Below are 20,454 nucleotides of genomic sequence, written 5' to 3' on the forward strand. Positions count from 1 at the left end.
CTCTTGAAAACTTGTAAGCCAGTCACTTTTTTATAGCCACCCCCATTTTAGGTAGCCATTGTCTAATTTTCCTGACCCTATCAGCACTGTATACTGCGAGGACAGGCTTGATCCTTGATGTGACGACGCCTCCCCTCTTAGTTGGTATTTTGAGCTATTACATCCATAAATATAGGCCAAATTGATCAAATTGTAGCAAGTTGCACTTGGTTCCTTCATCACATTTCTTTATATTCCTCTAGTTGAGCTCTGGTCATCAGTCCATTGAAGCTAGGTCAAATGTGTACTATCTGCAAGTTTGGGCATTCTTGTGCTTTTCCCCCACTTCATGTCAGCTGGATGCTTCACTCTCAGCTGTAGTCCTCTGTGGCTAGGTCAATGTCCATGGGCTCTGGAGTTCCCTAGTCTCCCCAAACTTCGCACCAACCAGCCTTTCCTCTTCTCTCTCTCATCTCAAAATCGATAGGAGTCTATGGAATGTGGTCAAACTCAGCCCATATCTTCATTGCTGCCTTTCCCCTTCTTCCACTCACATGTAGACCAGTATGGTCACCAGTGAGCCTACATGCCTGCTCATGTGTTCCCTTTGAGTTTTTAGTCGTGGACAGGGGTTTGCCCTGAAGCGACTTGATTGCTTGCCTTGTTGGCTCCCTGGCTAACAGCTTGCTTGTTCTTGTAATCTGTCCCTTTAATTTTTAATCTCTTGCAGAAATCTAAGTACTAATTTTCTATGTCTCTATTGCTGTTTTTGTATGGTTTCTAATTTTTCACTTATTTTATCAGTTCTTATAATTTTTCCTGATTCTTGTAAAGTTTTTTCTGTGTTCTCCTTGTTTTCATCTACAACTTTCTCTTTTGTTCTCTCCAGCCTTTGGCGGTACCTCAATATTGTTCAATATTATTCTGATACCATTTCTGGTATTATATTTTCTGATTGTATTGTGTGGTTACCTGTCTGAACCATCTCCCTTGTTTCTTCATGTAAGCTGAAATTATCTGTTTTGTCTGAGACATTGTGGTGGCTTTTGTATTTATTTTTGATTGATGATTGCATGCTGGTGTGTTCTTTAGGCACCTACTATCTGTCTCTCATTGGGTGAGATAGATTCTAGAAATACATATGCAGTCCTCTGTTTACTGCTCATGTGACAAAATTCAGGGCAGGTTTGCCTGATGGTGGCTGTTAATGATCTTTGGTACAGGAGTGGGTAGTAGTGCTTGCCCAGTTGATAGTTCTCTACAAGGCACAGATGCGACTGTGCCATATGGACCCAATTGCTGTCTCAAAAAAACAGACAACAGGAAAGACACTTGAGCCGCGGCAGCCCAGAGCCAGTCTTGGAACAGCATTGGTTCCTGAGGTCGATTCCCAGGGAGGAAACCCTGGGCCTGAGGTTGGGCTTGGGTGGGCCCTGGGAGATGCGAGAACAGCTGGACACACTGGTGGCTTTGGGAACTTCTGTCTTAATCAGCATTGGGAACTTAATCACAAAATAGCAATTAAATCTTGTCACCTACAGCTAAGTACCAAAAGCAGAGAATAGTGGTGCCAGAAATCCAGATTGTGAAGAGGTTGTATCATACCAATGTTATAAATGCCTGTGATGTCTCTGAGGAACTGAATATTTTAATTCATGAAGTGCCTCTTCTAGCAATGGAATACTGTTCTGGAGGAGATCTTTGAAAGCTGCTCAGCAAACCAGAAAATTGCTGTGGACATAAAGATATAAGGCCTAGGATCTAATATTTATATGAGAACAAAATTATGCATCATGACCTAAAACCTGAAAACATAGTTCTTCAAGATGTTGATGGGACGATACTGCATAAGATAATTGATCTGGGATATGTCAAAGACATTGATCAAGGAAGTTTATGTACATCTTTTGTGGAAGCACTGCAGTGTCTGACTCCTTAGTTTTTTTTGAGAATAAGCTTTACACAGCCACTGTTGATTATTGGAGCTTTGGTATCATGGTGTTTGTTTTGTACTGCCAGGTGTAGGCCTTTCTTTGTATCATCTGCAGCCATTTACCTGGCATGAAAAGATTAAGAAGAAGGATCCAAAGTATATATTTCCATCTAAAGAGATGACAGGAGAAGTCCAGTTTAGCCATTCACCTCAACCAAATAGCCTCTGTAGTTCATAGTAGAACCCATAGAAAACTGGCTACTGCTGATTTTGAATTGGGATTCAAGAACTATTGATCTTGTTTCAAAGCAGCCAAGATGTTTTATGTTAATGGATCACATTTTGAAGAACTGCAACGTCGGTAGTTCAAGCTCACCAGCTGCTCCTCGGAAACCCTATACAGGGTTGCTGTGGGTCGGAATCGACTTGATGGCACTTAACAACAACAACAACAGATACAAAATATGACTTCTGCAAAGATAATATTTTTTTTATTGCCTCCTAATGAAAGTTTCCATTCACTATAGTCTGGTATTGAAGACATGCTTTCAGAGATGGAAATTTCTCTATACCGTCAGTATCCAGCCTCTTAAAATGTTCTAGCTGTGATAACTATATGGTTCGTTTGATAAAAGTAAGACTGTATATGAAGGGTCATTTACTTCCAGCAGTTTATCTGACTAAATTATATTGTATAGCAAAATCCAGCTACCAATTACACAACTATGTAAAGTATGGGCTGAAACAGTACATTGTGTATCTGGGCTAAAAGAAAACTACAGCAGGCTCTGTCAGAGACAAAGAACAGCAATATTAAGTCTTTTTTAGATATAATGTTGACTTGACAAAAATAAAGAACACTGTGGCTTCAGCATCTCAGCAACTGAAAGCCAAAACTGGAGTTTTTTCACAAAAACATTCAGGTTTACTTGGAGAGATACAGTAAGTAGATTTCTTTTGTGATATTTTTAGGAAAAAATGTGAAAATAATGGAAGGAAATGGAAGCAAAGGTCATCCGTTATGCTGAGGTTGGTATCATTGGTTACTTAGAGGATTCGATCATGTCCTTACACACTGAAATCATGGAGCTTCTGAAGAGCCCCTAGGAAAGATGTCTGAAAGACTTGACGGAATCTCTGGAGCAGCATGCCATCAATCTATATAAATAGCTCAATCCTAGACTTCCAATCACTCCTACAGTGACAGCATGGAGATGGTGAAGATCATTGTGCGCACTGTGCAGTCAGGACCATGTTGAGCAAGTTGTTGGGCTGTAAGCAGATTATCGATCTACTCCCAAAGGTGGAAGTGGCCCTCAATAACAAACATCACAGAAGCTGACAATATTGTCATGTATATGCAGGGAAAAAGGCAGAAAGAAATATGTCATCGCCTTAAAATTGCTTGTAAATCAAGTTCTGCCTTGTAGGATCCAATCTAGATGGTGCAGTAACCCCACAGGCATCAACATGGCTGCCCTCATTTTCAATAAAATGGGAACAGCCTCTGTCATGCATGGTAACTCCTCAAGATGAAGACTTTAGCCCAAATGATAGAAGAAAATTTGAACTGTCTTGGCCATTTAAGCACTATTTGTGTGTGAGTGTGTTTTAAGTTTTTATTGTGAACTGAGTGATAGTTTACTTGGGAGAATATCGGCTTTGCACACATCATTTCATTGTAATGATACAATCTCCATGCATCATCATTCAACAGTATTTGCTTCCATTCCCTCCATTTTTTTGTTTGTTTGGTGTGTTTTTTTCGCAGGGGTTGGGAGAGGGATGTACACAAAAACACTCAGGAATATATAATTTAAACAGCCAAAGGGCACATTCTGCAAGCCTTCCTCCTGGCCACCAGCACCTAGTCCCTCTCTCTCCATGTGTCCAGAGTCCTCAGCTGCTCCCTCTCTCCATGTCCTTATTTCTGCCTCCATCTCTGATGTTGCTGCTTTTAAGCACTATTATTTGTGAAGCAAATGAGGATGAGGGCAATAGGATGATGAGTCTTGACTGGAATTGGTTATCAGAATGACTTGCCACTTGGTCACTGCCCCAAACATGAAAGTGGTCTGTGCATCTGTTGGATTTAGTTTTTACTCCATGAAACTTCTTCAGATACCATTCAGTGGAAGAAATGGCTGTGATCAGAAGCTACTTATGATTTTACAAATGTAGTTTTTCTGATTTTCACTAATTTTAACCTCTAAACAGATACAGTTCATAAAAAGTCAACAGACTTGTTTAACTACAATTTAAGAGCATCAGTGGGATTCAATTGTCTTCAAATGTGGTGCAAACATTACTTATTTTAAAAGTGGCTATTTAACATTTTAACTTTGGGATACATATGGCCAAAAGTGATGATGTGTAAAGCAAGAAGAAAACCTCACCATACATTTTAAGTAAGAGTTGTCTGCCTGTGTTTCTGTTCAAGAGACTGCTTGTGTACAAGTAAAATTGGACTTCTTGGAGAATGAACCCTACTACTGCATTATACTCAACAATTGTTCCTGGCATCATAAGGACTTGGCTTAGTTCCATTTTCAGTTTTACTGCACATGTGGCTGTGTCCCTTTCCTATAATAGGGTTTGTGAGTCTCTGCCTTTAATGCCATTGGCTCATACATTTTGTTAAGGAGTGTGTTGTGTGTATATGTATTTATGACATACATTTAATAATATTAGAAATGACACCTGTTACTTTATAATGTATTTGAAAGCTTATCTGTTTTTTCATTTTAAAAAATGGATCTTTTTTGTTTTGTTTTAGAGAATCTTTCATTTATTGTATATACAGATTTATAAACTTATTGTAAATTCCAAATACACAAAAATATGAAAACTCAAGGGTTTTTTCTAAGCTTTTTGACTACTCTCCTTTGCTTTCAAATCTAATCTGATCTGGCATCAAATCTACTTATCCCATTTACTGTAAATATCCATTTATTTACTACAGAAATATTAATGGTTCTGATTATGAAGTATGCTGCCTCAGACCCTGCTGGGGAGTTATATAATATATAGTATGGTGTACTATGAGTTATGCACTGAATAGTTACCATTTTAAAATCTGAAAATTTCAGAATTTTGAAACATCTGGCCTGAAGGGTTTTAGATAAAGGACTGTGGATCTCAATATCTGTTAATTTAGAAGGTATTGTTTGTTTTTTTAAAAATGTGAAATGCTTTTTTATATTAGGCTAAGGTGGGGTCTGGCTACCAGGAAAGTGGGGAACAAGGGAGAACCATAATTCCCCCACCCTTAATCTCCAGAGAGCATCCTGTGCCTCCAGGCTATTGTGTTGACCGACCTACAAAGGCTCAAGACGCTGAACCAGGCCAGCTGAGAGTCCACCAGTGTCTCACATCTCTCACTGGTTGCTCTCGGTTACTTCTCTCAGTCAGTATTCTGTCCACCTCTTTATCCTGTCTTCTGAAGCTCAGGTTTCAAATCTCTATGCGTGTCTGTTTCAGGTGGTCTTCCATGTCTGTGTTTCAGAGTGTCTGCTCAGTGCATCTGCCTACTATACCATCTTTCCCTGAAAGAACCTACTTCTACTTCTACAGTGATGACGAATTGCATTGTTAGATTTCTTTGATTTTTATGTTCAGAATTACAGAATCTACTGATTTTTTATTTCTTGACATTTTAAATGAAATCTTTGAGTTTTTAATCCTTTTCTTAAATACAGGTAGTCTCCAGTTTATGATGGGGTTCCATTCTGATGATACTGGCATAAGTAAAAGATCTCATTTTCTTTTATTTTTTTAGTTTCCATCATTATTGCCTTTTATCATATCGATGTCTTTATAATGTGATCTTTACTTATCTTTGGACTTTGGAACCATTACATGTACATTTATAGATACATTTTTACATAAATACACAGATCATGAAATAATGTACAGTGTAAATGTGTGGTTCATTGTATTACTTCATAAGTTGGAACTACCTATTATGAACGTGTATATTGTACATTGCTTTTACCCAGTTTTTATGTTCAGTTATTATGTTAATTAGTTAAAATTCATTTTTAAGTATATCAATTTTGACAATATTTTTGCATAGATTTTCTTTAAAATCCAGATTATGTTTTGAAGCATCATTAACAATAAGTCAATCAGATTAAATAAAATACCTTATCTTTTCAGCACAGATGAAGCTGCCACTGAGAATATTTTAAAAGCTGAACTGACTATGGCTGCTCTCTGTGGAAGGCTGGGCCTTGTAACTTCAAGAGATGCCTTTATAACTGCAATATGCAAAGGTTCCTTGCCTCCTCATTATGCTCTTACTGTTTTGAATACCACCACTGCAGCTACACTTTCCAGTAAATGTAAGACTTAAACTTACTCAAATTCTTGTCATCTAGTGGCGTGACATAGTGTAGAAAAAAATCAGAGAACTTCCTTAGTTCAGTTTCAGGTGTTTGACTCACTGCCTCTGTGATGTTGAGGAAGTTAATATTCCGAAGCCTGCATTTCTTCCATCTCTTTTTTTTTTTTTTTAGATCTGGGGAGACAATACCAATTTTAAGCAAGTTCTAACTTGTAAATACCAGTTTAAAACAATAGTTGTGAGGATAAAATGCAATAAATCTGAAGTTTTTTTGTAAATTAGCATTGTTGAAATGGTGGTGATTTTTGTTGTTGTTGTTCTTTTTAGTGAAAGAAGTTCTGGTAGTATAGTGGTTACAAATTAGGCTGCTAACCTCAGGGTCAGCAGTGCCAAACTACCAGCTGTTCCGTGGGAGAAGGATGAGGCTTTCTGCTCCTGTAATGATTTACAGCCTCGGAAACCCTGTACAGAGGTGCTATGAGTCAGAACCGACTCCACAGCACATAACAACAACAACAATAGAACAGTAATGCTTGCAACCACTTAGATTAGGTTAACACCCCAATTTTTTCTTTAATATTGAAAATTCTCATTTGTTATGTATAATATAAATATATTTTAATATGATAATCAATTTTAAGACTGAAAATGTGAGTAGTATTCTGGAAATCCAACCAAAGCAAACTTGTTGCCATCGAATCCATTCCAACTCACAGCAAGCGTATAGCACAGAGTAGAATTGCGCCATAGGATTTCCAAGACTGTAAACCTTTACCAGAGTAGACAGTCTCATGTTTCTCCCTCAGAGCAGCTGGGGAATTTGAAGCACAAAATTTTGCAGCCTAATACTTAACCCACTGTGCCTCTCACAGGGCTCCTCATACTGGGGGTACATGTTTAAAATGCTTACTGTGTCCTAATATTTTGCTTATAATGAACTATACCAGTGCTTTTATAATTTTTTAAATTGTGTAGCAAAGTTTCAATAGTTCCATAGCTTACCTTATCTATATCTCACAAAATTTTTAAATGTTTGGTAAAAATTTTGTTGTTTTTGGTTTGTACTGTTGAGTCGGTTCTGACTCACAGCGGCCCTGAGTTTTCTGAGGCTTGTGAATCTTTATGGGAGCAGAAGGCCTCATCTTTCTCCTGCAGAATGGCTAGTGGATTTGAACTACTGACTTTTCAGCTAGCTTGCAATTTATGTTTTTCATTCAGCATTGTGTCTTGCTCTCTCCTCATATTGATAAATGTATACAGATTTAGTTAATTAGTTTTAATTGCTGTATTCTAATTTGGGGCAAACGTATGACTAAATTTATTTATTCATTCCTCTATCAGTGGATATCTCAATGCTGCAATGAATGCAATGCCTAGAGTGACACCTAATGTGTTCTCAAAAAAAATTTAATGCATGAGGGGAGGGAGGCAGGTTTCTAAATCAAGCAAAAGGGACATAAAATCTCTCTCTCTTTTTTTAACTTCCAATTATTTTCTGTTAATGTCCACTTTATTGGACACATTGGTTAAAAATACGCATGTTTAAGTAAATGTCACAATTGAACTTGTTTCAGTCAAATTAATGTTTTAAAATATAACATTTCTTTGAATATAACATGTAAGTATGTTTTAATTATTTAGGCTTCCCTTTGTATTCTAGCATATTCCATTCAAGGTCAAAGTGTTATGATGATAAGTCCATCAAGTGAATCTCACCAGCAAGTTGTGGCAGTAGGTCAGCCTCTAGCAGTCCAGGCTCAAGGGACAGTGATGGTAAAGTACTGCTTCATTTTTTTTTAACCAATTAATTATCAAGAAAATCTTTTTTGTCCTTTCTTGGTTATTTGTCAAATTTATTATGGAACTTTTATTTTTAATGGTATAGAAGAAAGAAGTTAAAACTAATCAGTTGATATTATTTTAACCAACTATGGTAAAAAGTTAATCCAGTGAATTTGTTCTGTAAAATATTATTGAAGATAGGCATCCAAACCTATTTTCTTAATACTGTTATTTATTTTATATAAAAGAAAATCTTTGAATATGAAAATGCTGCTTTACAAGCATTTTAGTTTTCAGGGGTGCTTAACAGTTTTGCAGATGCATTCTTTTTTGTGTCTAGCTAACTTCCAAAAATATCCAGTGTATGCGGACATTACTTAACTTGGCACACTGCCATGGAGCTGTTCTTGGAACATCATGGCAACTTGTCTTGGCAACTCTACAGGTATGGTATAGCCTCTGGGTCAGAGATCGGTGTTCTTTTTATATCTAAGTACTAACACACTAAGCAGTGCCTGTTAGTCCTTTGAATAGGCCTCAAGAATAGGCACTAAGTATGAAAATAGATTATAAAGAAAGGAGATACATCTCATAGGAAGTGATCAAGTGCTTTTTATAACAGCTTAAGTTCTACTGCCTGCACTTAGTGAAATAAGTCTTTTAAAAAATGTAATTACTGATTTTAATTTTAGTTATTAGAAATTACTATTGTTGTTGCTCTTGTTGTGTGCCATTGACTCAGTTCCCACAATTGTGACTGTTTAGGACAAGGAGCTCTGGTAGCGTAGTGGTTACGAATCGGGCTGCGAACCTTAAGGTCAGCGGTTCGAAACTACCAGCTGCTCCGCGGGAGAAAGATGAGGCTTTCTACTCCCGTAAGGATTTACACCCTCGGAAACCCTGTACAGGGTCGCTATGGGTCGGAACCGACTCGACGGCACTTAACAACAACAACAGGACAGAATAGAACTGCCTCATTGGGTTTCCAAGCTGCAGTCTTTATGGGAGCAAATTACCAGATGTTTTCTCTCATGAAACCTCTGGTGGGTTCAAACCACTGGCTCTTTTATTAGCAGACAAGTGCTTAACCCTTGCACCACTAGGGTTTTACATACTAAAAGTTGCTACAGATGTTAATTTTAGTATTAGAATTCCTGTAGTTTTGTAAGTTTGTTTTGATTTTGATGCATTTTTCTGTTTATTTTTTATAGCATCTTGTATGGATTCTAGGATTAAAGCCTAGCAGTGGTGGTGCCTTGAAACCTGGGAGAGCTGTAGAAGGCCCCAGTACAGTAAGCCCTAGTCATTTTTATCCAGCTAGTGCTTCCTAGAATGTTCCTATGTTATATTTAATTCTATTCCTTTCTTAGGTTCTAACAACAGCTGTGATGACAGATTTACCAGTGATTTCCAATATACTTTCAAGATTGTTTGAAAGCTCACAGTAAGAGTCAATTTTTTAAATTGAAAAGAACGTTGTTATTATGTATATGTTTTACATCAAAATGTCTTATTACTTCATTTTTATTTTAGGTATCTTGATGATGTATCATTGCATCATTTAATAAATGCGCTTTGCTCCTTATCCCTAGAAGCAATGGATATGGCCTATGGAAATAATAAGGTGTGATATTCTACCTCTCTGTTTTAAATATGGTACATTACTTAATTAAATAAGTTATTCACCCAACAGTAAAGTCACTTTGTAGCCTAACCATATTTTGGGGTTTTGCCACGTATGATTGTTATTTGATGAAGGAAAAAAGAGGACATGTTTTAGCTTGTGATATATGTTGCAATTGCAAATTGTGTTTATTTCTTTGTAGATTGAATATTGTTATAAAGAATATTGCAACGCTTTTTAAATAGAACTCTACAAATTGTCACAAATTGTTTGTAATTTGAAGCACAAATTTATGATTGGGATAGCTCATTATTTAACTCAAGGAATATAGATCAGTGTCTTAATTCCTCTTAGTTGGTTTGGGATGGAAAATAAGAAGCTAATAATCTTTTTTTTTTTTTTAAGTAATAGTTCTCCTTTAGTGTTACTATCCATGAAAATGTACCTTGGTAATCAAATTTTTGTTTTGTTCATTTACTCAGTTATATAGTTGTTGTTGTTGTTAAGTGCCATCAAGTCGGTTCTGACCCATAGCGACCCTGTACAGGGTTTCCGAGGGTGTAAATCTTTACGGGAGTAGAAAGCCTCATCTTTCTCCTGCGGAGCGGCTGGTAGTTTCGAACTGCTGACGTTAAGGTTCGCAGCCCGATTCGTAACCACGACGCTACCAGACCTCCTTATATAGTAGTATTTTTAAATACTGACATTCAAGAACATTTCTGTGCTCAAGAGTATCATTTTCTATTTTACTTGGAAAGCAAAGGAATATTTGGATTTATTTCTATCTTAGAAATAGTTATTTTAAATGCCATCTGCACTTTAAAATTAATCAGTGTAGTTTACAGTGACCATTTATAAAAAAGTGAAGGCAACCAGAATATGAATAAAAACCTAGAAATGCCACTTTGCTGTTTAACATCTAACTGTGGTGGTGGTATGTCATCAAATTGGTTCCAACTCACAGCAACCATGTATAGAGTTTCTGAGGCTGTAAATCTTTACAGGAGCAGAAAGCCTCATCTTTCTCCCACAGAGTGACTGGTAGATTTGAACTGCTGACCTTGCAGTTAGCAGCCCAGCTCGTAATCCACTGTAGGATACAAAAAGATGTTGCCTCCCTGGTCCTTAAGTTATAGTTTTGTGTATTGTGAATGGTCATTTGGATTATGTAATTTAAAGATTAGTCAAAAAGATGTTACTAGGTCCACTCTCACATATCAAACCACATAACTAGAGAATTACACAAATAGGCAAATGTCCATACAGACACTAGAACATAATATAGTTTCTTCCAAAAGAATACTATAAATTTATAGTGATGTTATCAATTTCTTGATATCAGAATAACCATGCATCTTAAAATTTAGATGAATTCTTAACACAAAACTAAAGAACTTTTAAGAATACCATAATGAAATCTGAGCAGATTTAGATTATAATGTGTTGAGAATTTATGTATTTACTCAACAAGCCCAATATGCATGCTATGTACCTGACACTTCACTAGGAGATAGGAGTCTTTTATTTGCAAAGTTAAGTAGTGTTGATAGTGTTGTTAAGTTTCATTGACTTGGTTCCAACTCATAGTGACCTTGTATAGGATTTCTGAGGAGGGGCTGGTAGGCTTGAACCACCGACCTTGTGGTTAGGAGTCCAGTAGTGTCTGTTCTACAGCATCCCACGATGACTCCATTTTAAGATAGTTGTTGTTGTTAAGTGCCATCAAGTCAGTTCTGACTCATAATGTCCCTGTGTAGGGTTTCTGAGGAGTGGCTGGTGAGTTTGAACTGCCAACCTTGCAGTTCACACTGGCCTTGTGGTCCAGTTTTTATCCTACAGCTTATCCTACAGAGTCTAAATAAAGGAGTTTTGGTAGCGTAGTGGTTACGAATTGGGCTGCTAACCTCAGGGTCTACCAGCTGTTCCGCGGGAGAAAGATGAGGCTTTCTGCTCCCGTAAAGATTTACAGCCACAGAAATTCTACACAGGGACATTACAGGGTCACTGTGAGTAGTGACGCATAACAACATGCGCATAACAACAACAATTGTTAAGTATTGTGAAATTTATCTGAAGCCTTAATATCTTGCTACAGAAGAAGTTTTTATTACTTAAATATATTAAGAGGAATTCCGATTAATCAAGATGAACTAATGTGATTAGGGCTGGATATTGAAGGAGCTCTGTTAGCATAGTGGTTATGAATTGGGCTGCTAACCTCAAGGTTGGCAGTTCGAAACTACTAGCTGTTCTGTGGGAGAAAGATGAGGCTTTCTGCTCCCGTAAAGATTTGCAGCCTCGGGAACCCTGTGCAGGGTCACTATAAGTCGGAACTGACTCCACGGTATGTAATAACAACTGAAGGAATGGCAGAATTTAAGTAGGTAAGAAAAGGGCAGGTTCATAGAAATCAAAAGAGAAGTAGATTGTAAGAAATCAAGATAAAATTTGTGTTGTTGTTTGCCGTGGGTTCAATTCCAAGTCACAGGAATCCTTTATGAAGAGTAGGACTATTCTATAGAGTGTCCTGAATTTCTAATCTCTGTATGGGAGCAGACCACCTGGTCTTTTCTCTTGCATTGCCACTGGCAGATTTGAACTGCTGACTTTTCAGTTAGCAGCTGAGTGCTTAACATTGAAGAAAAAATATATAGATTTTATAATAGTTTATTATCCACAAAAAAGTATAATTTCACAATAGTGGTAGGAGCAGATGCCGTATTTCACAGAGACTGAGAGGAAATAAGTATTGAGAAGTGGATCACTGAACAGAGTGGAGCTAATTTCCATATTGAGAATGGATTCATGTGCCTCTGCTAGAATTTTTAGTTTTGTAAATTTAAGTGGTAAATACGGAATGGAAATACAAGCTTTATAAAATATTTAACTATAAATTTTGTGAAAGCATTCAAGTATTTATAATTTTTATATAGAAACTTTCTAAAAATGTTTAGGTAGAGGCTATAAAAGTTTGTATTTAGTTGTGCCTTCTATAAAAATCATACATATGCAGATGTTAAACTAAGATACTTTTATAATTATTTTTATACATTATCAATATAAAATAGAAGATTTATCAACTTCAGCTGTTCTGAGTGAGTGAAATATTCTTGGAATTAAATGTTTTTCAGATCTGGTTTGAAAGTGACCAGCCATCTCAGTTATGGTCCTCATTTCAAGAATTTGTATTAATGTGGTTAGGGAATAGCTTTTGGTAAAGTTAACAAATTCTTAAGGAAGTTGATGCTGATGGCCCTTGTGCAGGCATATTACCAAACTCAGTATAACAACAAAAATGACTGTTCATTGAGTGTTTGTGCCAGGCAGTAATTTATATAAATGGTTACTGCCTTGACAACTGATGGAAGAGGTCCATATTTGTGCCCATTCCAAAGAGAGGTAGCCCAACAGAATGCAGAAATAATTAAACAGTATTATTAATATCACATGCAAGTACAATTTTGCTGAAGATAATGAAAAAATCGTTTCACTGGTACATCGGCAGAGAACTGCCAGAAATTCAAGCCGAATTCAGAAGAGGATGTGGAACTAGGGATATTATTGCTGGGGATATTATTATGGGTCTTGTCTGAAAGGAGAGAATACCAGAAAGATGTTTATTTGTGTTTTATTGATTACGCAAAGACTTTCAACTATGGATCAGGACAAATTGTGGATAAAATTATGAAGAACAGGTATTCCAGAACACTGAATTGTGCTCATAAGGAACTATATATGCACCAAGAGGCAGTTGTTAGAACAGAACAAGAGAATACTGAATGCTTTAAAATCAGGAAAGGGTTGTAGCCTTTCACTGTCCTAATTCAATCTGTAAACCGAACAAATAATCTGAGAAACTGGATTATATGACATCATGAGAAGTGTAAGACTCATTAACAACCTGCAACATGTAGCTGACACAACCTTGTTTGATGGAAATATATACTGGTTAAGATGAAAGACAGCAATCTCCTTTATGGGTTGCACTTCAATGTAAATATGGCAAAGATCTTCATAACTGGACCAATAAATAACATCATGATAAATGGAGAAAAGATTGGAGTTGTCAAAGACTTCCTTTTGCTTGATCAACAATCAATACTCACGGAAGCAGCAGTCAAGAAATCAAAGGATCTACTGCATTTGGCAAATCTGCTGCAAATGACCTTTTTAAAGTGTTTAAGAGTAAAAATATCAGGTTGACGACTGAACTGATCCAACTCTATTTTTTTTTAATGTTTTTATTGTGAATTGAGTGCAAGTTTACAGGGAAGAGCATCAGTTTTACATTCAGCAAATTATGCACCTTGTTTCATTACAACGATTATAATCCCCTCTATGTACCATCAGTTAACAGTATTTCTCTCTTTTCATTTTAGCTCTTTTTTAAAATAAAAAAAAACACACCATACATCTATAACCAAAGGGACACATTCTACAAGTGTGCTTTCTGGCTGCCAGCTCTCAATCCCTCTCTTCCCTTGAATCTAGAGTCTTCAGCTGTTCCCTCTCTCCATGTCCCCATCTCTGCCTCTATCTCTGGTGTCACTTCTCTGGATAAGGTTCCAAATTCTGCTTGTGCTTGTCTCCCTTGATGGTCCTGTGGTCCTCTGTTTCTGGACTGTAAGAATAAGTACTCCCCTATTTTTGTTAACAAATCTTCTGCCTTTACAATTGTGACAGTCTCAATTAATCATGGTAACAATTACTCACTGTTGAATCCTAAGACTCTTACCTCCATTTCTTTTTACCAGACCCATCTACACAAGATGAAAACTATTCAGTGGGAACTCTATCTTCCCTCACACACTCATCCTTTTAAACTAAACTCCCTCTTGAAACCACCTTGTAAGCCAATCACTTTGTGCCTTTATCTCTCCCTCATTTTAGGTAGCCAATGTCTAAGTTGCCTGTCCCTATATACCCTGTGTACAGAGGGGATAGCATTGATACTTGATGTGAAGACTCCTTCCCTGTATGTTGGTATTTCGATTTATTACCTCCATGAGTATAGGTCAAGTTCATCAAATTGTAGCAATTTACCCTCATTTCCTTTATCAAAAAAAAAATCTTTTTTTTAATCTTCCTCTGGTCGAGTTCTGATCATCAAGCCATTAAGACTAGGTCAGATGGGTACTATCTGCAAGTTTGGGTGTTCTTGTATGTCTCCCCTCTCACTTCATATCAGCTGGATGCTTCACTCTCAGCTCTAGCCCTCCATGTCCTTGTCCCTGGGCTCAGGTGTCCCCAGGTCTCAGCACACTTTGGACCAACCAGCCCTTCCTCTTCTCTCTCCCATCTCCAGGTCAACGGGAGTCCATGGAACATAGTAGAACTCAGACCATTTCTTCATTGCTGCCTTTTCCCCTTTTCCTCTCACCAGTAGACTAATGTGGTCATCAGCAAGCTTACATGCCTGCTCATATGTTCCCTTTGAGTTTCAATCTTAGAGGGGGGTTTGTCCTGAGGGAATTTGTTTGGTTGCCTTGATGGCTTCCAGGCAAACAACTTGCTTATTCTTGTAGTAGCCAGTCATACTGCCATTTTTGTTTTGGGTTTTTCCTGATAATCTTTCTTTGAGGATATATCTTCTGTTGCTCTGGTTGTTCCAGGCTTGTCAATTGAACTGATCCAACTCTTGGTATTTTCAATTGCCTCATATGAATGTGAATATTGGATAATGAATAAGAAGACCATAGAAGAATTGATGCATTTGAATTGTGGTGTTGGAGAAGAATATTATAAAGTACCATGGACTAACAGAAGAACAAATATTGGAAGAAGTACAATAAGAACATTCCTTAGAAGTCAGGATGGTGAGACTTTGTCTCTCATATTTCAGACATGTTGTTAAGAGGAACCAGTCTCTGGAAAAAGACAACATGCTTGATAAAGTGGAGGGTCAGTGAAAAAGAGGAAGGACCCCCAGGAGATGGATCAGCACAGTGACAGCAGCAGCGGGCTCAAACATAACAATTGTGACGGTGGCACAGGCGCACGCAGGCTTTTATTCTGTTGTGCAGAGGGTTTCTATGAGTCGGAACCAACTCAGTGACACCTAACAGCAACAGCTAACATTTTTTTATTTAATCATTTTAAATGCCTCTAAGGTTCAGTGTCAATTCCCCTGTTTACAGATAAAAATATGAAAGCAGAAAGCTTTTGAACTAACTTGCCTAAGGTTATCTACTTGGTAATTGGGAGAGATTGGATTTGAACCCATGTAGATCTCTTTTTATACTCCTGTTATGGCACTGTAGGATAAGCACTGGACTGCAAACCACAAGATTGGCAGTTCAAACCCATCAGTTGCTCCTCGGAAACCTTTTAGGGATGCTTTGAGTTGGAACTAACTCGACAGCACGTAACCACAAAAGATCTCTTTCCCAAACTCCATTCTTAACCACTTTGCTAATAGCTCTCACTTTTGGTGTGTGTCAGTCTGCTTTAGAGTTTTTTTAAATATAAAAATGTAAATCCCATATTCCAAGCATCCTGAATCAGAATCTTTGGGCATAGGATCTGGGTTCATTCTTTTAAATGATATACATGTGCACACCTTAATTAAAAGTATTAGAATAATAATTTGGTGGTGGTTATTGTTATTAAGTGCTGTTGAGTTCCTTCTGATGCATAATTAGTCGGCCTACATAGGGTTTCCAACACTGTAATTCTTTGTGGGCGCAGAAAGCTTTATCTTTCTTCACTGGAGCACCTGGTGTGCTCAAACCGCTGACCTTGTGGTTCACAGTCGTGCTTAGCGTACAGAGCCACCACACTCTTAAAGGTAGTAATGTCATTGTTAAAGTACACTCAAGTCGGTTCTGACTCATGATGGATGACACTTTATAGGGTTTCCATGCTTTGCATCTTTGCAGAAGCAGAAAGCCTCATAATCCTTCCGCAGAGCAGCTGGTGGGCATGAACTGCTGACCTTGTGGTTCACAGGCCAGCGATTATTGTGCAGAGCCAAGGTAGTAATGTTGTTGTTATGTGCCGTGGTGTCGGTTCAGACTCATAGCGACCCTGTATAGGGTTTCTGAGGCTGTAAATCTTTACCGGAGCAGAATGCCTCATCTTTCTCCCGCTGAACACCTGGTAGTTTCGAACTGCTGACTTTGAGGTTCACAGCCCGATTCGTACCCACTATGCTAATAAGCAACATTTATTGGGGACTACTTAACTGCATAGAATCTATCCTTCCTAACCTGAGGTAGTTGGTAAACTTTTAGGACAGGTTCTATGCTAGTATTGTTTCCATTTTACAGATTATAAATAAAACTAACATTTAGAAAAGTTTGTGGCTTACCCAAGGTTATATATTTATTAAGTTGTAGAGATGATATCCCAAGCATTTAAAAATTCACAGACAAGGTATTCACCACTATACCATGTTATCTCTAGAGTCATGAAATTTTCTACCGTGAAAGTTTTTAGGGTACCTGCAACATAAGTAAGGAGCCCTGGTAGTGTAGTGAGCTACTTACTGGGTTGCCAATGGAAAGGTCAGCAGTTCGAACCTACAAGCTGTTCTGCAGGAGAAAGATGAGGCTTCCTGCTCCACTGAAGATTTATATGTTCAGAAAGCCTATACAGGGTGCCTATGAATCAGAACCTACTCAAAGGTACTTCACCACCACTACAACATTAGAACATATAAGAAAAGTTGACCTGACCATCTTTGTCTTACCAGCCCCATTGTACTTGTTTCAATTTACTGACTCATACTGAATTATTCTAGGAAAGGACTATAGTTAGACACTTTAATATTACATTTTATCAGCAACAAAAATGTTAAATATTTAGAATAAAAAGATCCTTTCTGCTAATAATATAAAATTATTATGCTTATATATGTATATTTTTTAGTTTTCTGTCTTTTTTTTAATGTTATGTCTCAGTTTGTAATATTACAGTTACCCATTCGAAAATACATGTGGTATCAATAAGCCAAATTTGTGTTTAAGCATATATTGCCACCTGTTAGTAATGGATTAGAGATGAATTGCCTGTTGGTTTTTTTTCACTGAAAGTGTTCCTACAACACATGGACCAAGTACTCCAATGTAGCTATATGTGGTGGACACTGATTCCCTTTCTGGCTATTGAATGCCAGTGGCTTTAGACAATGGTTTTATCGTAATGTCTCTTTTATTCTTCTGTCAGTGTCTAGAACTGACCGGCCTAACATGACATACTCTTGGCTTCATATCTTCTTCCTTGGTTCATTTTGTCATCTTTGTGGGGTTTTTTTTTTGTCATACTGACATCAAGACTAATAGGAATCCCTAGAATGTCAGTGCACAGACACTTCAAGACTACTAGGAATGCCTTTTTTTCCATCTGGTCAGAAGACTAGCAATTCATTCTGTATGTCTGGTATAAGTTGAATTTTGACCTACTAAAGTGTTTGCCCACGAAAGTATTCTCTTCTAACCAAGTTTTTCATTCTGGACAATCCTAAATAGCTGAGATTGGCAGAAAGACTTGACACTTGAAATTTTTATATTAAATTATATATTAAATATGCTCTCCAAAGATTTTCTCAGTTGTATTTACTATTGAATCTTCACTGTTTTTCTTCAAGTATCGAAATGCAGTATGTTTTCTCCCTAGGAACCTTCTCTTTTTGCTGTTGCCAAATTGTTAGAAACAGGCCTTGTTAACATGCACCGAATAGAAATTTTATGGAGACCTCTAACTGGCCATCTACTTGAGGTAATCTCAGTTTCTTAAACATTATTTTAAATTTTGTTAAGGAGTATTGAATGACTAACCTTTTATGCGTGTGTGATAATTAGATTACCAGAATAAAGATATACGCATTGAAATAATGATTCTGAATAACCATTTAAAAAATCAGAATTAACCTTTATTCCCCACTTTTCTGACCTTGGACTTTCTGTATGTTTTATGAAGAACTCAAGTTGTATAGTAATTGGTTTCATGAGGGAGTACTTTGCTTTTATTGACAGGAAATGGGTAAAATTTTAAGCTAAGAAGTAACAGTGAAATCTCTGATGTACCAATTCAACTGTTAGGACCTTCAGCTTGGACCTCTTTATTGTATTACAGTCTTTTGATCACCTCAATTCCAGCTAGTTCTGAAACAACTCCAAGATAATTCGTGCTGAGAGTGAAAAGTAAATAGCCTTTGCTATGATTATAAGATGACATGTATACAAAGTGATAAACTTATAGATGTTGTTCTGTGCCGTGGAGTCAGTTCCAACTCATAGCGACCCTACGTAAGGTTTCCGAGGCTGTAAATCTTTATGGGAGCAGAAAGCCTCATCTTTCTCCCGTGGAACAGTTGGTAGTTTTGAACTGCTCACCGTGAGATTAGCAGCCCAATTCAAATTAATGCCAGGGAATTTTATCTGTGAAGTTATATTATCTTGGTTTCAGCTTGGGGTGATTTGTAATAATTAGCTGCTTCTGGCTGTTTTGTGTGCAGTTTAGGTTTTGTTTACTAGGGTTGTCTTATTTTAATAACAGGAAATGCATTATATTCAGTAAGAAAAACAAAGATGCATAGGGTTTTTAAAAATTTTGTTTTAATTTCATTGGGTTGACTTTTATTAATTATTAAGGGATTAGGCACATTTCTTCATATTGGATATTCGCATAAAACGGCAAAAAAAAAGTAGTTTTTTTGGTACTATATTTAATTATGAGACTAGACTAGATAGGTGCCTAGCATCAGTTTACTTCTTTTATGCACTCTAATGATAATGGCACTTTCATGAACTTCTTTTTCCTGTAGTTTCATCTTTTCTTCTTCTGTCTTTTTATTGCTTCCTTTTGCCTCTTATTCAGAAGGTAAGCTTACTTATATTTCAAATATAATTTTCCTATCAACTATTTAGCAGATGACTATTTGGTATAATTTTTAAACTTTGAAAAAAACAACCAGGAAATATATTTAATTATTTCTTTTTTCAGATTGATGTTATGATTTGTATCTTAAGTATAAAAATTGAACACTTTTTGTTCAATATTTGTGCCTTCAGGTCTGCCAGCATCCAAACTCTCGAATGAGAGAATGGGGAGCAGAAGCTTTAACTTCACTTATTAAAGCAGGACTAACGTTTAGTCATGATCCTCCACTTTCAAAAAATCAGGTAATTTCAGAGACGTCTGTGTCCTATCTCATTTTTAAAAAGAATGCTTAGTGTAAAATCAACCGTCCACATGTGTATGTCTTTTAATTTATCAAATGGGTGATATTTTAAAGATAGGTGTTTGTTACTAATTGATATGCCTGGATTTTTACGCTTATCTTTGTACTAATGACAATTATTAAGGAGTCCTGGTGTTGCGCTGTGGGTTAATGTACTGGACTGAAAGGTCAGTTTGAACCACAGAGTTGGTGGTTCAAGCTCACCAGCTGCTCCTTGAAAACCTTATACAGGGTTGCTATGGGTCAGAACCAACTCGATGGCACTTAACAACAACTTCATATTAAATTTTTAAAAATTTTCTTGTGACTCATAGAATTAATAAATTACTTTGCTTCGGCCTCCCAGTGTACAAGTTCCCTTCTTCATGTAGTACGGTGACCACTGGTGAAGCACTTAGATGCTAAGTAACCAAAAGTTTGATGGTTTGAACCCACCCACCCTGTAACTCCACAGGAGAAAGACCCTGCATTGTGCTCCAACAAATATTAGATGTTGTCGAGCCACTTCGGACTTTATATCCACCCTGTATCATGTTTCCACGACTGTACATCTTTGTGGGAGCAGAAAACCTCATCTTTCTCCTACAGAACAGCTAGTGGACTTCAAC

At 37.1% G+C, this 20,454-nt stretch overlaps 1 protein-coding gene across 1 annotated transcript in view; it reads left to right on the top strand.

Moving 5' to 3' along the window:
* MON2 (MON2 homolog (S. cerevisiae)) overlaps nucleotides 1-20,454 on the top strand; it is a 179,294-nt gene that overhangs the window by 73,279 nt on the left and 85,561 nt on the right. The window contains exons 15-23 of the mRNA XM_006859606.1: nucleotides 6,071-6,255; nucleotides 7,918-8,030; nucleotides 8,380-8,484; nucleotides 9,251-9,331; nucleotides 9,410-9,483; nucleotides 9,573-9,663; nucleotides 18,280-18,381; nucleotides 19,483-19,485; nucleotides 19,677-19,787. Coding sequence (XP_006859668.1) covers nucleotides 6,071-6,255; nucleotides 7,918-8,030; nucleotides 8,380-8,484; nucleotides 9,251-9,331; nucleotides 9,410-9,483; nucleotides 9,573-9,663; nucleotides 18,280-18,381; nucleotides 19,483-19,485; nucleotides 19,677-19,787 — 865 coding nt within the window. The remainder of the gene's footprint in view (nucleotides 1-6,070; nucleotides 6,256-7,917; nucleotides 8,031-8,379; nucleotides 8,485-9,250; nucleotides 9,332-9,409; nucleotides 9,484-9,572; nucleotides 9,664-18,279; nucleotides 18,382-19,482; nucleotides 19,486-19,676; nucleotides 19,788-20,454) is intronic.

The sequence above is a fragment of the Chrysochloris asiatica genome, unplaced genomic scaffold (genome assembly GCF_000296735.1).
Source record: "Chrysochloris asiatica unplaced genomic scaffold, ChrAsi1.0 scaffold00033, whole genome shotgun sequence".
Taxonomy (NCBI): Eukaryota; Metazoa; Chordata; class Mammalia; order Afrosoricida; family Chrysochloridae; genus Chrysochloris; species Chrysochloris asiatica.